The 21,315-nt window shown below is 40.9% G+C and overlaps 1 protein-coding gene across 1 annotated transcript in view; it reads left to right on the top strand.

Annotated features, from left to right (window-relative positions):
- Positions 1-20,731, top strand: part of LOC134647495 (tripeptidyl-peptidase 2) — a 39,707-nt gene extending 18,976 nt beyond the window's left edge. Inside the window, 15 exon segments of the mRNA XM_063501845.1 lie at positions 31-170; positions 1,185-1,362; positions 4,445-4,610; positions 5,928-6,088; positions 6,998-7,176; positions 8,642-8,859; positions 9,162-9,273; positions 9,909-10,031; positions 10,822-10,977; positions 11,803-11,891; positions 13,088-13,311; positions 14,453-14,564; positions 16,442-16,600; positions 18,127-18,298; positions 20,522-20,731. Coding sequence (XP_063357915.1) covers positions 31-170; positions 1,185-1,362; positions 4,445-4,610; positions 5,928-6,088; positions 6,998-7,176; positions 8,642-8,859; positions 9,162-9,273; positions 9,909-10,031; positions 10,822-10,977; positions 11,803-11,891; positions 13,088-13,311; positions 14,453-14,564; positions 16,442-16,600; positions 18,127-18,298; positions 20,522-20,731 — 2,399 coding nt within the window.
- The last annotated feature ends 584 nt before the right edge of the window (positions 20,732-21,315 follow it).

Here is a 21,315-nt window from a genome sequence, read left to right as displayed (position 1 = left end):
TCTTAATTTTAATATCATTTTTTATTTCAGCGGCGCTCATCTCTGGTCTGAAAGCCAAAGAGCTGCCATACTCTCCTTACTCTATAAAGAGGGCCATAGAGAATTCAGCAACGTTCCTCAACAGCGTCGAGCCGTGGGCGCAGGGCTGTGGACTTATTAATATCGAAAAGGTAAAATAGTCTTGAAATCTGTACAGGCGGCCTAGCCAAATTGACAATCGCCATCGTTTCGCCATAGAATCGCTTTGTGTCTCTATCACGCTTCCATATTAGTGTGACAGTGACAGTTGCGTTTCGTTCGTTACGTAGCGTTAGCGATTGGCATGTTGGCTACGGGGCCTGTTGCGTATATCGGAGCGGCTGTGGCCGCAATATCAGAACATGCCTTTATTGACAGGGTCTTAGTGTCATGTTCAGATTTTTTTGAGCAATTTGGTCGCTCTTTACACTTTTAGTTGTTTATATTTAAAATTAAGAGAAATATCAACAACATATATTAACGGTCATCATTCATAAAATATTTCCCATTCACTTGTAATTGTATAGTTTGTAGCTTTCTAATAGACCCCGAAGGCTAATCCTATTGTCTATTGTTCAGTAAAACCGCACGTGCTACTTACCTGCAAAAAAGGGTCCTAATTATTCTATTTGGCACCTGAGCGCGGGCTAGTCCAACGCTCAAAAAACCAGTGTAGGTGCGCTCTCCGATAACGCGCCTTTGTTACGCATCTCGATGACACATTTTAGACTGGTTCTGTAGCGTTCGACTCGCCGGCACTCAGTAACCGAAGTACCGATTTTTTATGCAGGTGGTTGTGGCACGTGGCACGAGCGGTTTTTCTTAACAATAGACAATAGGATTAGCCTTCGGGGTCTATTAGAAAGCTACAAACTATAACAAGTTAAATGTTGCGCGCTATAGGGGACGTGCGCGTTGGAAGGCCCGCCATCTTGTGACCTGAATTGGAACCATAATAAACTGTTCATAGTCACTTCAAGCCAAAGCAAGTGCTGCACTCTAGAGTTCACGTAATGTTTCTGGTGCATTGTAGGTTCTGCCATCTTGTAACCCACATTGTAAGCTTAAACTTGACATTTCCATATCGCGCCAATAGACAGCGGGCTCATGCGCTGCCCTATAGTTCATGCACTTTCCCTATACATCTACAATTCATTATTTTTCAGACTTTTGATCACCTCACAACATATCACGCCGAGCCGGAGCGTGACGTCACAATCAGCGTGCAGTGCGGGCCCCACAACGGCAAGGGCATTCTGCTGCGACCCAAATTGAACGATGTGCCCAAGGACATAGGGATCACAATCCAACCGCAATTCTTACAGAGCCATCTGGATATGGAGAGTGAGTACCAATGTCATGGTAGTTGTGTAGATTCTAGGATGTGTTGTGGTTGTTGATCATTTACGGCAGTTTCATGGTCATAATCATCATCATCATCGTTGGCCACAGCATCTCTGGAGATAATGATGGCAGTTTCATGGTAATGTAGCAAAAATACACATTAAGCTAAAGTACGGACGGTAAACAGGAACAATTTCGTACATTAACCCCCATTTTCTATCTCTATCGCACACGCATACCTAAAGTTGCCGTCATTAGAACTTGCGAACTATGTAAACAAACAATGTAACTTTGTTTTGTCACTGTTTCTCCTTGAATTTTCACACTACCCCATCAAACACAATTCAAACTGTACACATATACACTATTGAAACGGTCCGTTCCGTAAAATACAGAAATATATAACTGTATCTTGGATATTTAATTAAAAGTTTAAAATGGTTTCATAAGTTAGGTTATTAGGACCCGATGGAATGACGTTTTTGTTTCTTTTAAATTCTACATTTGTCTATGATGGGTAGTGTTGTGACTAAAGTTTGTGATATAAACCCGCTACACACTACCCAACTCACGCTCTGTACCTACCGCCGCGGTTGTAAAATACATTAATACATCATTCTTACGTACCAATTTGTCTTCTGATCGTGATTAAACAAATTAAATATAAGTAACTACTTGTTTTTTTAATTTTGGTATTTTATTATTCGATATGGTTTGACATTAGTAAAGTAGTAAGTAAGAGTCTTGCCCATCACTAGTAAATTTATCATTCAGAGACAATTTCAATATGGCGGTTTGTTTACATAGTCCGCAAGTTCTAATGACGGCGACTTTAATTGTATTGCTTTCCGGCTGATGTTGCCGTCGGCGGCGGTCAATGCCACTATGCGAGCGGGACAGCAATAATGCGCGATAGAGAAAGGAATTAGCGGGTCCATGTACGAAATTCGTCGTGCTCAGCGTCATTACTTTACAAAGTTTAAATTTTTACTGGAGTTTGTATATACTTTTTGGGATTGACTTATCCTTGATTATTCTTTTACCCTTACTCTTTTACCTTTACCCAAGAACTTTCGGAAGTTATCTCACCAGAGACGATAAAGCGACTAGCGTAGCGAGCGACTATTAACCCGCGCAAGAAAGATAAAATAACCATTGATGGCTGAGTAATTTTTTAAGAGGAAAGATTACAATACAAATCCTCTTTATTGCACAACCTCAGAATAAATGTACATGGAAACACAAATAATACACGAAGACAGAGGTAAACAACAAGCGGCCTTAAGATTCACCTGTAAATAATAAAAAAATACTACATATTATTCGCTCATTCCTGCCGGTCGGACAACTTGCTTTACTTATCTATCCCCCTCCCATTTTTCCTCCCACCATCAAAAGGTTGTCAACCTCTTTGCACTCTAGCGGATCAGAAGTGGCCAACCTAAAAATTAGTCAATTAAGGCCAAGGTGAAATAGGCAAATAATTACTCGGAACAGTCAGAATAATTTTGATTTCGTCCAATATGTATTTCTTATTCCCTTTAGGCCCAACAAAAGAATATGACCTGTCTTGTTCAGATGCTGTTTTCATTTTACAACGGTTCTTTGACGGTATGTTCTTTGTTTATTCGTAGTTAGAGTAGATGCCCAAAATCTTAAGACTGGTAGTACATCAAGACTGACTGTCGAGAGAAGACTTAAAGCAGTCTGAAACAGCAAGAACATGGTCGTAGGGATTGCAATCCGGTCCGGCGGATCCGGTAATCCGTTAAAAACGTTAATTTTTGAATCTTAAAACAGCCGTTTTATTAAACCATTAAAAAATATCCTTAACTTCGCATATAACGTTAAAAAACATAATAAAATACGTGACTTGATGATTTTTTATCCGCAATACCAATCCGGCCGGATCCGGCCGGATCCCCGGATTGAGGCCAGAATCCGGCCGGATCCGGCCGGATCCCCGGATTGAGGCCAGAATCCGGCCGGATCCGGCCGGATTCTAAATCAGACCGGATTGCAAACCCTACATGGTCGACAGGCGTATGATGACTGCATTTATTGCTTATTATTTATCTTTATTCTTTGGAAGCGCTGGTGGCCTAGCGGTAAGAGCGTGCGACTTGCAATCCGGAGGTCGCGGGTTCGAACCCCGGCTCGTACCAATGAGTTTTTCGGAACTTATGTACGAAATATCATTTGATATTTACCAGTCGCTTTTCGGTGAAGGAAAACATCGTGAGGAAACCGGACTAATCCCAATACGGGCCTAGTTTACCCTCTGGGTTGGAAGGTCAGATGGCAGTCGCTTTCGTAAAACTAGTGCCCACGCCAATTACTGGGATTAGTTGCCAAGCGGACCCCAGGCTCCCATGAGCCGTGGCAAAATGCCGGGACAACGCGAGGAAGATGATTTATCTTTATTCTTTATTTAAACAAACACAAGTATAAGTTTACAGGTAGATACCTATGCCAAGACACTTACACTGGATTACCAGTATAAGTGTCTTGGCATTGTGGACTATATATATATGACTATGTATTAACATATATAACATATATATAACTATCTCTAGGATCTTTATTTATCTTTACACAGGTAGAGATTAAAAAAAATCCTGATAATATACTAATTTACATAGGTAGAGTTTAAAAAAAACCTGATTCTATAACATAACATTATGACATAACATGAACAGTCACATGGAACAGGATCACAGTGGAAGGGCCTTTAACCTTTTTTTACGTTTGTTGCTACTAGGGAGGCGCAGTAGTTCCATTAGCAGCAGAAGTTGCTAAGCGGGCGAGGTGTTTAAAATGATCTCGACGCGACGTTATTGTTAAGAGAATAAGAGCGTGTCAAGGTCATTTTGAACACTTCGCCCGCTTAGCAACTTCTGCTGCTGACTTCCTATGGGCGCACTTGTCCCGACTGACTATTTATAATAGGTTTATTTGTACCTCGTACTGTAAATCCCAGCGACAACGTATTTAAAAATCATTGTATTTAATGTTTTTTTTTATCCGATGCATTAGAGTATCAAACAGATACACCAAAAGCTATATAGCCTGACATTTGCAGACAAAACGCTGATACCGCGGCAGATAGACTTCGCCATGAATCTGGCTCTGTCCTGCAATGCAGAGTGGGTCTCTGCCCCCGCTTTCCTGTCCTTAGCGAATACTCCGCGGCCTGTGTCGGTGCGGATACAGACAGCTTCGTTACCATCCGGACCCCATTTCACAAGGTAAATGCCAAAAGACTTATTAACATGAAACTCCTGTGTCCTGCAATGCTGAATGGGTCCCTGCCCCCGCTTTCCTGTCCTTAGCGAATACTCCGCGGCCTGTGTCGGTGCGGATACAGACAGCTTCGTTACCATCCGGACCCCATTTCACAAGGTAAATGCCAAAAGACTTATTAACATGAAACTCCTGTGTCCTGCAATGCTGAATGGGTCCCTGCCCCCGCTTTCCTGTCCTTAGCGAATACTCCGCGGCCTGTGTCGGTGCGGATACAGACAGCTTCGTTACCATCCGGACCCCATTTCACAAGGTAAATGCCAAAAGACTTATTAACATGAAACTCCTGTGTCCTGCAATGCTGAATGGGTCCCTGCCCCCGCTTTCCTGTCCTTAGCGAATACTCCGCGGCCTGTGTCGGTGCGGATACAGACAGCTTCGTTACCATCCGGACCCCATTTCACAAGGTATATGCCAAAAGACTTATTAACATGAAACTCCTGTGTCCTGCAATGCTGAATGGGTCCCTGCCCCCGCTTTCCTGTCCTTAGCGAATACTCCGCGGCCTGTGTCGGTGCGGATACAGACAGCTTCGTTACCATCCGGACCCCATTTTACAAGGTAAATGCCAAAAGACTTATTAACATGAAACTCCTGTGTCCTGCAATGCTGAATGGGTCTCTGCCCCCGCTTTCCTGTCCTTAGCGAATACTCCGAGACCTGTGTATGTAATGATACAGCCTGCTGCATTACAATACTGACCTCATTTTACAAAGTAAATGCAAAGGGATAATCACCGTGAAATTGCGGAATCCTGCAACTTCGAAGAGGTCTGCTCCCATTTTCCTGTCATTAGCGAGTCCGAGTGACATTGAAGCCTAGAGAGCTAGAGAGTATGCCTAAGGATGGTATTCTATCTATCCAATTTCTTTGTTCAATGTGTATTGCGTCTCACATTTTGCTTAATGAGAGAGTCAGACGCAATTACATTGGACAAAGAAATTGGACAGGTGGAATACCACAATTAGAGAGTAACACACATGAAAAAGCTGCGTCTGAATTTAGATTTAGTCTACCGTTGACAGCACGCATTTTTGTAGTTCGTGTATGAGACTAATACTATGATAATGTACTTACAAATGTACATTTTTGGGTAATCAATAAATAACAAATCGTCGCTATACTTACTCAACCTCATATCTGCAACAATCATTTGATGGAAATGTCGCTTTTCTTTCATTCGGAATACGGGTGTTTTTGTCATCAAATGAGTGTTGTAGATACGAGGTTGAGTAAGTATAGCGGCGAAATGTTTGTTCCAGCATCGACGCATACGACACTAACTGCATAGAGAAAGGCCCGGTGTTCAGGATACCTATAACCGTGCTGCAAGCTGAATCGGCGCAGCCAGACTCTAAAGGCTTGCTTCTGTCTAACTCGGCCGTTTATGCGCCGCATACCATCAAGAGGCACTTTATTATACGTATGTATACTTATAGACTTTTATGAATAGGGTATTTGCCTGTATTAAAACTAAATGATTTTACACCATGCATGAAATAAAGCACCAGAAGTTTAACAGAGAAACATACACAGCAGTTATTTTTAGACACAATTTCTATTTTAAAACCCGTATAAAACCATAATAGTAGTTTATGCAACAGTGATATAATAAGGGTTCTTAAAATTCAAGGGTCGAAGTTACAAAACGAGACGTAGTCGAGTTTAGTAAAAAAAGACCCGAGAATTTTAAGAACCAATTATGAGCTGTTGCATACATTACTTTTTCTATGACAGCTGCAGCAAAAAAAAGAGTTATTATTAAAAAAAAAGAGTTATTATTTAAAAAAAATTGAGTTATTATTTAAAAAAAAAAAGAGTTATTATTGTAAATGAAAACATACCTCTTTCAATCAAGATGATCGGAACTTGTATCTTTAAAAAAAATAAAGCAGTTGTATTATACTCATGAGATGACTGCTAGCAGTCATCTTATGAGCCTATAGACAAATCATTCAAATGACATTGCTTTAGATATCACTGTCAGTCATTTAATTGACACATTTAAGTGCTGGAGTAGAAAAAGAGTACGTTATTTGATTGTGACGTCACATGCTAGTGTTTCATATAAATTCCATGGTTGTAAAATCGTTTTGACAGTTCAGAAAGAGAAACTTTATTATGGGATTTTTTTTATTAGCCTATTAGTGTGTCCCTGTGTCCCACTGCTGGGCAAAGGCCTATTATGGTTTAATGCTAGTTAAGGTGAAGTTATGCGCTAAATACAAATTTAGGATACGTATTTTTTAACTCTTATTTTCAATTGACTGGTACGTGGATAATAGGGGTTGGTAATATAAATAGACTTCAGCATATACTTAATCAATCACAGCGCCTATGGAAGCGACTTGGGGCGTCCTGAAGCTGACAACCAAAGACAAGGAGCAGACGGGCCGTTTCCTCATCCACACCATGCAGCTGTTGCCACACGAGAGTTGCCGCGCGCACGAGACGCAGAAGATGATCTCGGTCACGGCCGAGGCGCCCGCCGTACACCCTTTCGCTGTGGTGGTAAGTACAAGGGAGTTGTAGTGCCTACACATTACACAGCAACCCCTTCGTTCGTGCGTCCCGTCACAGTACACTAAGGCTGCGGTCGTACTGCAGACGCCGCACGCAGCCGACAACGTCACGTCGCACGCAGCGTCTGAATGGTGTTGGCGGGGGGACGCCGCACGCAGCGAGCGAAAACGACCACTCCCGAGCATTCTCGAACACACCATTCAGACGCTGCGTGCGACGTGACGTTGTCGGCTGCGTGCGGCGTCTGCAGTACGACCGCAGCCTAAGAACAGTAGTGAATCTAAGGCCGCTCGGCAAGTTATTTACCTACTCTTGCGTTGGCGCTTAGGGTCGTCACTTTTATTTTTAGTTAAATATTATTTGCGTATTATGAGTAGCACTAGGTTTCTATTTATATAATATAATGAAATGTTCTATCAATTCATAAATGAGGTATAAATTAAGGCCGGTAAGAGCAGGTAAATGCGAGCGTACTCGAATGCGCGCGATCACAGTCGCGGTACAGCCCACACTGCCGCCACTGTATTCCCCCGTATATTATGCGAATGTGTGCGTGGCAGCGCGTGCGTACACGGCGCCCGGCGCGCACGCACACATTCAAGCCGGCAGCGGCACATTTATATGAAGATTCACTACTGTTCTTGTACTGTGGTCCCGTGCTGCCGTTTCACGTCAAACTCCGTTAACTCGAGTTACATGAGTTACGGATAACCAGTCTAAATCGTCTTAAAAACCATTAAATATATATCTTCAAAAAGAAAATTTTGAAAATCTTCTTTATTTACCGAGAAAAGCATATGACTAACTCATGTAACTTAATTTTTTTTGCCGATGGCGTCAGACACAACTCGGTTAACTTGAGTTGCATGATATATGTTCTTGAGTTACCGGAGTTAGGCAACTTAGGCATGACTGGCCGAGCGCTTGGTTTATACGACAACAATATTATTTGGCTTAATACGTGGCACGTCTGATCACGCGTATGTCATGTAACTTGACTTACATGACTTCGTGTGACCACTATAGTATGGAAGAGTTGGTCATGCGAAACCATTTAATTCGAATAAAATGAAAACTATTCAATTATGCGAAAAAATAAATAAAGATTCTATTCTGTGACCATATTTCCTACATGTAAATTTGAATAAATTAAAAAAATACGATGAACCGTCATCGATAACAGCATTGTATCTTTAAAACTTTAAACGTAATTATCTCGAAACACAACTTTTAAAGTTACATGAGATGCGCGTGACACGGCAGCGTGGTTCTAGATTTCGCCCCCCCCCCCCCCCTTATTATACCTAATGAAAAATTTTAAATGTCAGTTATAGTAAGTAAAGCTCGGTCTCCCAGATATTAAGCATAATATTGGGTTTTGGGTATGATAAATTAAGAATGGTAAAATTTCTAAGATTAAATACTTTCTATTGACACTATGTTTCTTTTACAGGGCGGCGTAACCTTAGAAGTAGTAATAGCAAAATACTGGGCGAACATAGGATCACTGGAAACGGACTATACCATCGAGCTGCACGGCTTGAAGCCAAGCTGTGGGCCGAAGCTACGACTGTTAGCGTCCGAAGGCCCGCGAGGGACGTCGCTGACGTCACTGCGAATGCAAGACGCACAGCCTAACGCTAGTCTGAAATACAGCGAACCAGTTATTAGGTAAGAAATAATACAGTTAGGGATCTAAAAAGGACGAATAAGCACTAGGCGAACATAAGGTCGCTAGAGACCATCAAGCTACATGGACTAAAGCCTATAACTTTGTCTTTTTTAGCATTAGAAAAAAGGTAAACAATCTTGACGTGTCTCAGAAGACGTCAAGATAGCTTATCTTCTTTCCAATGCTAAAAAAACGAACTATAGCTGCAGCCCTGAATATACTCCTTATGTAGTGTTTTAAACATGTTCTCTGTAATCAAGAACTTTAAAAATGTAAATAATTCATTATTGTCTCTATTCAGGCCGTCGGAATCAAAATTGTCGCCGCTAACATCTAGAGATGTGGTCCCCCCAAGCCGGCAGATCTACCAACTTATCAACACATACAACTTCCACATCGCAAAGGCTACCGAGGTAACTATTTTACACGTGTGTTTTGTTTTAACCTTTTGGACGCCAATGACCGATATATACGCACCGCAGGTCCAACGCCAAAGACGTATTAATCGGTCATAGACCACAGAGCAACATAGACCTAGGTGCATATGCATAAAGTTCAATTTCAGTTTTGACACTTCGGTGACGTGGCGTCTGAGTGACAGCTTTTATGTTTGACACGGCGTCGAAAAGGTTAAAAATCTTAAATCTAATGCCAAAGAGCACATAAAGATACTTTTATCACGCAATAGTGCACTTTAGCTCGTCGCAACAAGATTTATGAGGTCATAAAAAGATTTTTAAACTATCTGTTACCGTGAGATGCTTTCTCACGCGCGACACCATATATCTTGCGCGACTTCAAGTAAGATTTCGCGCGCGAGAACGCAACTCATACTAGACGGTCAGAAAAGGTGTACCGGATAATTATACAATCAGAAAATTAGACTCTATATCTTTTAATATGTCAACAAGAGTGACATGATTCATGAACCTAATTGACCCATGAATGATCAGTTGAGAAATTATTATATATTTTTTTGCCCTATATTGTATTACCGGAATTTAATTTAGTTTTATAACGACGTCAGTATATTTTTTAATGTTTGCAGGTATCACCAATAGTATCGCCACTGTGTGACATGCTGTACGAGTCGGAGTTTGAAGCGCAGATGTGGATGTTATACAACAGCTGTAAGCAGCTCATGTTTGTAGGGGATGCGTATCCTTCCAAGGTTAGTTTAGTACTGTTACGTTTAGCAAATACTAATCCGTTTTTAGAATATAATAGTTTAGAATAGTTTTTTATTCATAAACACACAGACAATACACATAATTAGACAAAAAGAACATAGTGAAAATAAAGTGTCACGAAATGGACCCATCTCAGCATGTTGCTGGCGACTTCCAGCGCTGATCTTCCGATGATGATTTACCGCTTTGAATGCCAAAAACCTTAAATAAAGGCATAGTCAACTGTCGTACCCATAGAACCATGCTTTCAACCATATCATCTAAATCTATGGGTGTAATTTTGATGGCGGATTTAATGGCAGTCAAAGGGTAGATTAGAGGTTCGGTTATCTCGTAGATACAAATTATGAAACATCTCTGTATATCATATATTATTAAGGTTCGGAGCCTCCTCATAAGAATTTGTGTGGTGCGACACGAATTAAGCCAGTTTTTATTATTTATTTACCCATCATAGATCACTCATCATGGGAGCCTGGGGTTCGCTTGTCAACTAATACCAAGAATTGTCGTAGGCACTAGTTTTTACGAAAGCGACTGCCATCTGACCTTCCAACCCAGAGGGGAAATGGGATAAGTCCGGTTTCCGCACGATGTTTTCCTTAACCGAAAAGCGACTGATAAATATCAAATGATATATTGTAGTACATAAGTTCCAAAAAACTTGCTGGTACGAGCCGGGGATTGAACCCGCAACTCCGGATTGAGAGTTGCACGCTTTTACTTTCTTGTTGTGTGAAATTCATAATCTGATGGCAAATAATTTTTCAGTATTCAGTGAAACTCGAGAAGGGCGACTACGTGCTCCGATTGAACATTCGGCACGAGAACAGAGCGTTGTTGGATAAATTGCAAGAGTTACCGGTGGCCATACAGCAGCGGCTACCGCAGCCCATCTCGCTGGACGCGTACTGTACTAGAGCTCAGGTTAGTTGAGTACTTTATACGGTATATACTGATGTAGGGTGACTGTTACCATAGAGAAAAAAATACATAGAGTGCTCACTCCATACATCAGTTCAGACTATTAATTTCAGTGTCTACATCTAGCATCGAGTAGCGGAACTATCAGTACTGCTACTTGACAATAGATGCGCACCGACCGGAAAGATAAGACATCTCAACAGCATAAGACTTTCCGCTACTCGATGCTAGATGCTAATAGTCTTTTTGGTACTAAAACTGATGTATGGAGTGAGTACTCTATGTATTTTTTTCTCTATGCTGTTACAGTTACTGGTCACTACATAGTATGTAGTAGAATACTCCTAATAGATCAGAAAGAAACAAGCCAATTGAAGCCTTATTGTTAACAACTTAAGACACACCCCGGTATGACGGGAGTAATTTGCTTTTGACGTATAAATAGTGCGAGAACAAGTAAATGTTGTATGTCAATGTTGATAAAATTATGACGTAATACAGTCAGCAGCAGAAGTTGCTAAGCGGGCGAGGTGTTCAAAATCACCTTGTCGCGCTCTTATTCTCATAACAATAAAGTTTCTGCTTAGCAACTATTGCCGCTGACTGTACATAACCGTTATATATGTATATAATTGTTAATTATTATATTCGTACTTAAACAAAATGTTGACCATGTGTAATAATGTAAATTAATATAGAAGTAATATAAACTTAAATTTAATCTCTTTATAATTCCGTATGCATATCATTTGGCGCAGTTGGTATAGGGCTCGATCTTATTTTGCCAAAGGACATGAGATTTCTAAAAAAATATGATAATCATTTTAGGCTTTGACCAGTGGCAAGAAATTCAGCTCAGCAGCCGTCGCAAGCGGAAGTATTCTACCGGTTTACTTCGCGCCAGTGCCTTCTGACAAGTAAGTGTTTCCACATAACTAAGGCCTAACGTTCAGTTGCACCTTGCACCACTTATGTACAGTACAGTCAACTCTACCATAGAGAAATATAGTAAGACAAGAGTGCTCACTCCATACATCAGTTAGACTATTAATTTCAGTGTCTACATCTAGCATCGAGTAGCGGAATTATCAGTACTGCTACTTGACAATAGATGTAGCACCGACCGGAAAGTCTTATCTCAACTGCATAAGACTTTCCGGTCGGTGCTACGTCTATTGTCAAGTAGCAGTACTGATAGTTCCGCTACTCGATGCTAGATGCTAATAGTCTTTTTGGTACTAAAACTGATGTATGGAGTGAGCAATCTATGTATTTTTTTCTCTATGACTCTATTATGCAGGGGGAATAAATTTTCTCTGTAGCTGACAATAAACAAAGTGATCAACATGAAATATGGTGGCGCCGCTGTCGTCCCATAAAGAACTAACTACTGACTTTCGTATATTATACACCGTGTTTTTATTGAATTCCGTTAACTTCGGGGTATGGTTAAGTACGTTAAAGAGAACTAAATGACATAGATAATTTGCAAAAAAATTTTTTTTTGCTTTTTTTGAAAAAAAAAAAGTTTTAAAACTAATTAAATGTAGCATATAGCGTTGTTGTAACACGGGCATTACATTTAACTCAACCAAACAATTGAAATCTGTGACATATCAATGTCATTTCGAACATCGATCGACCGAGATTGTACTTAAGTTTAGTAGCAAATGTATGAACTCATTCAAAACACTAATCAATATGTAAACCGGCCCTAAGGCAAATGTACACGCTTGTAGAGGCCTTATAGGAAAAAAATAAATTATTGATTATCTCCGAAATGGAGTTAATTAGAATATCGGTGTCTTTGGGAAAGTTACTTGATTTAAGCTCAGCAATGCACCCTTGAAATTAACGGAAAAAAAAACACGGTGTATGTATATATGTACAAGAAAACAAAATATAACGTTCACAGACGGTTTAGTGCAACAAGCATTAAATATTGGCGTCACGACCTCATGACCTATATTATTATAGATTTTCTTTCCGTACCTCTGTAATACTTAAACACACATCACTCGGTCAAAATTCGTAATGTTTCGATTTGTGAACTGGCCTTTTTAAAAATATCTATAAGCAAATTACATTTGTCAACATAGCGTATTCCTTCCAGAATCAGCCGTTCCAACCTAACCATAGGCCACACCTTAACCGGCACAGTGACGTTCGCCAAAGACGAGCTAGGCCGCAAGGTAGACTCCTACGAGTTGCAATATGTGGTCTGTGAACCGCCGAAGAGAACCACCAACAACAATAGGGATAAGGAGAAGACCAAACCGAGCGAGGACTATATGGAGGCCAGCAAGGAGTTTATGACCAACTGGCTGACTAAATTAGGTGAGTTCTACACTAATAGGGATGTTGACATGAATCGCGAATATATAACATGTTATGTTTTTACCATAGCAGGGAATATTAGAACGCGGAAAATCATATTTTGCAAGTGTAAATAAATATGCGTAATAAATAAATTAAAAATAATCAAAAGTATTTAAAATAATGCCCAGTACCACGTGACTGCAAACGCCAATCGGAGCGCGTGACGTAATCACAGTGGAATCACCAAAGACAAGTTATAAAACCTGCCTAAGTGTCTACAGATTATCGTACCGAAACGCGATCTTGGTGCGGTGTGGCGCACGAATCGATAGTGTGTAAGGCGATGCGTTAAGGACGCAGCTATAAGTTAGAGCGAGAAAGAAGGTCGCTGTCCGATGCGGTAGTGTGTTAAGGCTTTAAAAAAAATTGTCAGTTGCCATATAAAGAATTTAAAAAAATGACTGACAGCAGTTTGTTTAAAACGCCGTTACGTCATCAAGGTCACGTGACAGTTTGGAGCGTTTAGGCGCGAAATTTAAACACGAAACTTATTATACATGTTTTTTTATTCAAAATTAATGAATATATTTTTTAAATATTTTTTCTGTAATTATTACGTGTCTATCTACAAAATAAAACCAGTTCCAAAAAATTGTCAACATCCCTATTGTAAATACCACACCGTGCTGGCTGATGATGTGTAACAATACACAATATACACTAATCATATTGTGATGAAAATAACAATTTAGCGAAATAAATACACATCTTATAATAGGGTATTTAACCACTAGTCAAATCAGTTTCTTTTTTCGAACTGTCAAAACGATCATGCTACTTACTATGGAATTTATATGAAACACTAGCATGTGACGTCACAATCAAATTACCTACTCTTTATAGTATTATCTATAGGGGTTTTAAAATAAAAATTGTGTCTAAAAATAACTGTTGTCTACGATTCTCTATTAATCATCTGGTGCTTTATTTCATGCATAGTGTAAAATAATTTATTTGAAATACAGTCAAATACCCTATTTCAGTAGTTTACAGATTCAATTCGATTTTGACGAGAGTCAATTACATTGACCGGGCTTTTATATTTTACTATTTAATGAATAATATTTTGACACATATATTTTATTATTTTTTATTTTAGAGGGCGACAAATTAGAGCAAGTGTATGAAGAAATATTAGAAAAGTTCCCGGGATACCTCGGAGCGCATATCGCATATTTACACGGCATCGACTCGCCTACGGATCCTAAAAAGTAAGTACCTATATAGTGTTGTTTGTAGAATCTAGGTGTCAACTACTTCCTCGGGTAAGAATGAACGTGTAAATTTAAATTACGAGTCTATAAAATAAATATACGTCTTATTGATTGCTGACTATAGGGTTATGCCATCTTGTGGCCTAAATCGGAAACTTAAACTTCACATTTACACTTTGCAATAATCAAGGGGCTCCTGTTCTGCCCCCTACAGTTCATGCTCGTTCCCTAGGATACATACTGCCCGCGAGAGTTTAGGCGGAGCAATAACTCTACAAAAAAAGATCTACCTTCACTTCTCGGACAGCTCTCCAAATCTTACTAAAAATGTGACTGAGAAACCAATATCACAACACCGTCAAAATAGCTTACAAATATTTAGACAACTAAATCCTAGAGTTAAAATACGAACTACATAGTTGTATTACGACAATGGCAAGGTCGACAGATAAAAACATTTTTAATACAGTTGCTCAAGAAGTGCTATTTTACGTAGCTGTTTAGCGTTCGCAAAGTAGTGTTTTTGCGAACTAGTGCTTTTTACTTTTCGATTTTTTTAAAATTTAATTCTGACCGTAATCGATACGTATAGTGTACACACCAAAAAGTTTGGATGATCAAAAACTTTATATAATTTTTATTTTGACATTAGACATATAATACGTACAAAAAGTATTGTTACACGATATTAAGTAAATATTTATTTGTAATAATATATATAAAATGTTTATAATACGATATTTCACTAAAAAACTTTTTATAATTTGGCTGAATGGAAAACTATCATTGCCGCGTTGGCTGTCGTTAACAGAAAAAATTAAAAAGTAAAACCGGCGCCAGACCGGCGCCCGCTATTTTCACTTAAAATTTAGTTGTATTAAAATAATGAACTTAAATTGCAACTTTAAGAATGTTTTTGTATGAAATGAGTTAATGTGACTAATTTTTGCAATGTAAATCAATGCTGAACGTAGTATATAGTGCTGAATAATATATAATAATAGACAATATCATTCCAATTCAAGCGAAAAATCGTAACTGTAACTGTAAGTACTCGTGTAACTAATATTTGTTTTATTATGATTTTTTCGCAAATGTATTAAAAAACGTCGTTCAATGTACGTGTGAAAGTGTTATTATTTACTTGTCCCTTTTATTCGCCTTCGGCTCATAAAAGACATCTCGGGACTCGTAAATAATAACACACTTTTCACACTTGCATTGAAATGTACTATTTTAAAAGCGGCCAAGTGCGAGTCGGACTCGCCCATGAAGGGTTCCGTATTTAGGCGATTTATGACGTATTAAAAAAAAACTACTTACTAGATCTCGTTCAAACCAATTTTCGGTGGAAGTTTACATGGTAATGTACATCATATATTTTTTTTAGTTTTATCATTCTCTTATTTTAGAAGTTACAGGGGGGGGGGACACACATTTTACCACTTTGGAAGTGTCTCTCGCGCAAACTATTCAGTTTAGAAAAAAATGATATTAGAAACCTCAATATCATTTTTGAAGACCTATCCATAGATACCCCACACGTATGGGTTTGATGAAAAAAAAATTTTTGAGTTTCAGTTCGAAGTATGGGGAACCCCAAAAAATTATTGTTTTTTTTTCTATTTTTGTGTGAAAATCTTAATGCGGTTCACAGAATACATCTACTTACCAAGTTTCAATAGTATAGTTCTTATAGTTTCGGAGAAAAGTGGCTGTGACATACGGACGGACAGACAGACGGACAGACAGACAGACAGACAGACAGACAGACATGACGAATCTATAAGGGTTCCGTTTTTTGCCATTTGGCTACGGAACCCTAAAAATGATCCTTATCGATAAGAGTACTAAACCGATATTCCCTTGAGCAGACTCCCCAACGCCGACGAAGAGACCGACGTGACGACGGCGTGGTGTGAGCAGCTCATCGCCACCGCCGACAAGGTGATCAAGCAGATCGACCAGGAGAAACTACTCGCCTATCTCGGCATGAAGAACGATACTAGGAGCGACGCCACGAAAATTAAACAGTAAGTGCCAGTTGCACCATCCGCACTTGACAGACTGATCAATGTCACCCGGCGCGCCGCAGCGGTTTACTGTGAAGCTTTCCATACAATTAAATTTAGCGAACTCTTTAACGATACACACTTTACACGCACTTTTACGAGCACTTTAAAACATTGCGCATTCTGCCCCTAGCTTGCATATACATTAGGGAAATCTGTATTTTCGTTAAGCGAAATATCCAACTATTTAAATTACAATCTCAGGTCTCAAATCGTTCTTACAGATATAACTATAAACTTGCAGCACCATTTTACCGCCTAGTATGTAGCCAAAAACATGTATATTATATGTGCATCAGAATTTATAACAAACTGCCACCAGAATTCAAAGAAGACTGCCTTAATATATTTAAGAAAAAAGTGACAAAATGGCTTCAACAAAATTGTTTCTACAGCCTAAATGAATATTTTAATTATAATGCCATTTAATTATTCAATGAATATTCCTATTACTTATATTATATGTGATTTAAATTTTAAATTTTACGTTTTACATTCTAATAAATGACTTATGTACCTAATGACTTTATTTTGCAATACTTAATTTATTTTTTCTTGTTTCTGGAATTCTGATAATTGACATAATTTTGTATCTCCTTACTTTAAAATATTTGTGATTTAGATAAATTTAGATAAGTTTAGTTTAAGCAAACCTTCTTTGCATGCTTTGTTAAGCAGAATGTATTGGACATTTTTATATTGTAAGAACTTGTTTTGTGTACTACATTCTTGCAAATGAATAAATGATTAATTATTAATGATACGAACAGTTTGGTGCAACCGACCCTAATTAATCCTTGCCTTGAGTTCCACGGACGGGGTAATGGGTCACTAGAAGTGATGCTATGAAGATTAACCCGTGGAGCGCCCAGAACCAAGAATAGTATGGAGTCACCATCAGCATCAGACGTGTCTTGGTAGGGCGCTCCACGGGTTAAACTGATCTTTACTTACTAATCTCTTTATTCTCGCGGACGTGATATCGGATCTGAATTCTATTCTAATTTTAAAACGTCAAGGTCGTCTTTTGGCTGGCAAATTTATAAACCTAAAACTAAAGGAGGTAATTGGACTAGTTATTAAGTAAAAAGGCCTTTTTGATGCCTAAGGGTATATCACCTGTCCGTCCAATGTCATTGCGTGCAAAGAAAAATGTGGAATACCATCCTAAGACAAGATATTGCTTCGCTATTAAGTGATCAATCATTGTTTATCGATAATCGATACCTCTCTTGATAAAGCTAGTACTAGACGTTAATATAAAATAATTTTGAGTACTGATTAAACTAGCTAATGCAGTTTGGGGAAATATATAATAATAAGATAAACAGTCAATAAAAAAGAAGAATTTGATGGCAGGGATATAATGCAGTGATCCTTGATTGATGTTCATAAAAAGATCACGCAGTTTACGTTAAAAGCATTAGAAGGGATACTAATCAATATCTAAGTAGTTTTCTAAATAACAGCTTGTTATTTTTTTCCAGGGAGCATGAGAAACAACGCGGCTACTTTATCGATGCGCTGTGCAGAAAGGGTACCGCGCTGTGCCGCCTTAAATTCCTAGCGCAGAGCCCCGCCGCCAAGGACAAGTTACTGGCGCAGCTCACTGCCAACATGGCCGACTTGCTCAAGTTCACCGACCTCACCGACGCCAAGGTGGGTATCATATATCGAGTAGCAGGAACCTTATCGATGCGCTGTGCAGAAAGGGTACCGCGCTGTGTCGCCTCAAGTTTCTAGCGCAGAGCCCCGCCGCCAAGGACAAGTTACTGGCGCAGCTCACTGCCAACATGGCCGACTTGCTCAAGTTCACCGACCTCACCGACGCCAAGGTGGGTATCATATATCGAGTAGCAGGAACCTTAGCGATGCGCTGTGCAGAAAGGGTACCGCGCTGTGCCGTCTCAAGTTTCTAGCGCAGAGCCCCGCCTCCAAGGACAAGTTACTGGCGCAGCTCACTGCCAACATGGCCGACTTGCTCAAGTTCACCGACCTCACCGACGCCAAGGTGGGTATCATATATCGAGTAGCAGAAACCTTATCGATGCGCTGTGCAGAAAGGGTACCGCGCTGTGCCGTCTCAAGTTTCTAGCGCAGAGCCCCGCCGCCAAGGACAAGTTACTGGCGCAGCTCACTGCCAACATGGCCGACTGGCTCAAGTTCACCGACCTCACCGATGCCAAGGTGGGTAGCATATATCGAGTAGCATCGATGCGCTGTGCAGAAAGGGTACCGCGCTGTGTCGTCTCAAATTCCTAGCGCAGAGCCCCGCCGCCAAGGACAAGTTACTGGCGCAGCTCACTGCCAACATGGCCGACTTGCTCAAGTTCACCGACCTCACCGATGCCAAGGTGGGTAGCATATATCGAGTAGCATCGATGCGCTGTGCAGAAAGGGTACCGCGCTGTGTCGTCTCAAGTTCCTAGCGCAGAGCCCCGCCGCCAAGGACAAGTTACTGGCGCAGCTCACTGCCAACATGGCCGACTTGCTCAAGTTCACCGACCTCACCGATGCCAAGGTGGGTAGCATATATCGAGTAGCATCGATGCGCTGTGCAGAAAGGGTACCGCGCTGTGTCGTCTCAAATTCCTAGCGCAGAGCCCCGCCGCCAAGGACAAGTTACTGGCGCAGCTCACTGCCAACATGGCCGACTTGCTCAAGTTCACCGACCTCACCGATGCCAAGGTGGGTAGCATATATCGAGTAGCATCGATGCGCTGTGCAGAAAGGGTACCGCGCTGTGTCGTCTCAAGTTCCTAGCGCAGAGCCCCGCCGCCAAGGACAAGTTACTGGCGCAGCTCACTGCCAACATGGCCGACTTGCTCAAGTTCACCGACCTCACCGATGCCAAGGTGGGTAGCATATATCGAGTAGCATCGATGCGCTGTGCAGAATGGGTACCGCGCTGTGTCGTCTCAAGTTCCTAGCGCAGAGCCCCGCCGCCAAGGACAAGTTACTGGCGCAGCTCACTGCCAACATGGCCGACTTGCTCAAGTTCACCGACCTCACCGATGCCAAGGTGGGTAGCATATATCGAGTAGCATCGATGCGCTGTGCAGAATGGGTACCGCGCTGTGTCGTCTCAAGTTCCTAGCGCAGAGCCCCGCCGCCAAGGACAAGTTACTGGCGCAGCTCACTGCCAACATGGCCGACTTGCTCAAGTTCACCGACCTCACCGACGCCAAGGTGGGTAGCATATATCGAGTAGCAGGAGGACATCAGCGGGCGCAGCATGGTTCCATTTTTATAGCTTGTCACTATGTCCGTTACCGTCACTTACATACTTGTTATAACGTGACAGGTATGGTGACAAGCGATTTTATCTTAGCTTTTGTATCTTCTTCATTCTTAAGCGCATGCCATATTGTTACGTACAAGTTTAGGCCTTGGCCTATATTTGACGCCAAGCGTCGTATTGTACAGCAACATGTTAACCTAGGGTCAAAAAAACCTTGCGTTTATGGCCTAAAAAGCTAGCGTGATGAATATACTAACCTACAGAGCGTCAACTTTACTGTCGTCACAGCAGGCTTTCATTGGCGTCATTTGGGAGAGGTCTAAAGGTTCCGTCACGCAGGCGTGTTTTCCGGGCGGGGCGTGAGCGGGGCGCGCCGCTTTTACATATAAAACGCTCACGCCCCGCCCGAAAAACGCGCCTGTGTGACGGAACCTTAATTGGTTAATATTTTATTTGGTGACAGATTTATTTTTTGAAGTGTAGGGAGCAGCGCATTGTTATTTGGCAAAAAGAATCAATGTCAAGATTAAGTTACCGATTAAGGCTACAAAGTCGGATAAACCAACGCGTACGGTCCCGTATTATTATGAACTTATACCGGAATTTCTAATACGTGTTTCTAATTAGTGGTATCTCCCCAGGCGATCCACTACGGCGTTTGGCACTGCTTCACCCTCAAGCACTGGGGCCGCGCGATCAAGCTCCTCGCCAAGATCCAGGAAGACCGGCCCTCGCGCGAGGTGGAAGAGCGCCTCGTCCAGGCCTACCAACAGCTCGGCTGGGACTACCTCGTCAAGTACACGCAGTCGTCCATACCGATCAAGTACCCTAGTAGCTACCGTCCGTTCTAAACTACGTATTACTTTACCAATATCCAAAATTACCGCCGCGTGTAACGGAAGAGGCGCCGGGGGAAGGCAAGATGACGATCGTATATCGACAAACTTAGAGGATATAACCAAACGGAGTAGCCATTAACAGGCGTTTCCCTCCGCCCAAAATAGGCGGCCAATGGTCATTCACAATGTATGACTGATTTGACGTGCCCCTCCCGGCAAAAATCGGCAGACTGTTTTGTACAGAGAATTACAGACAAGGCGTCTCCGTTTGGTTATATCCTCCAAGTCGAAAAACGCCAATCGAAAAGTAAACGTATAGGGTGTGGTACGTAAAGTGGCGTGATCATTTTCAAACGTTATGGTAAGTAGTCGTAAACGATTGTCACTTGGCTAGTCCCTTCTCGGCGGGAATTACCTAATAATTGAATAATAAATATACATATATATAGACGAAAGATATGTAAACATCTTCCGTCAATTTCATTATAAAGCGCGTTTGTTTTATGCGATAAACGCAGCGTTGAACGCGTGCGTTAACGGAACGTATGAAAAGTGACAATGCGCTTTTACCGCGTAAAACAATATAGTGTAATCAG

This window comes from Cydia amplana, chromosome 4 (genome assembly GCF_948474715.1).
Source record: "Cydia amplana chromosome 4, ilCydAmpl1.1, whole genome shotgun sequence".
Lineage (NCBI taxonomy): Eukaryota > Metazoa > Arthropoda > Insecta > Lepidoptera > Tortricidae > Cydia > Cydia amplana.
The sequence above is the reverse complement of the archived record's forward strand: the minus strand, read 5'-3'. Positions and strand labels throughout refer to the sequence as shown.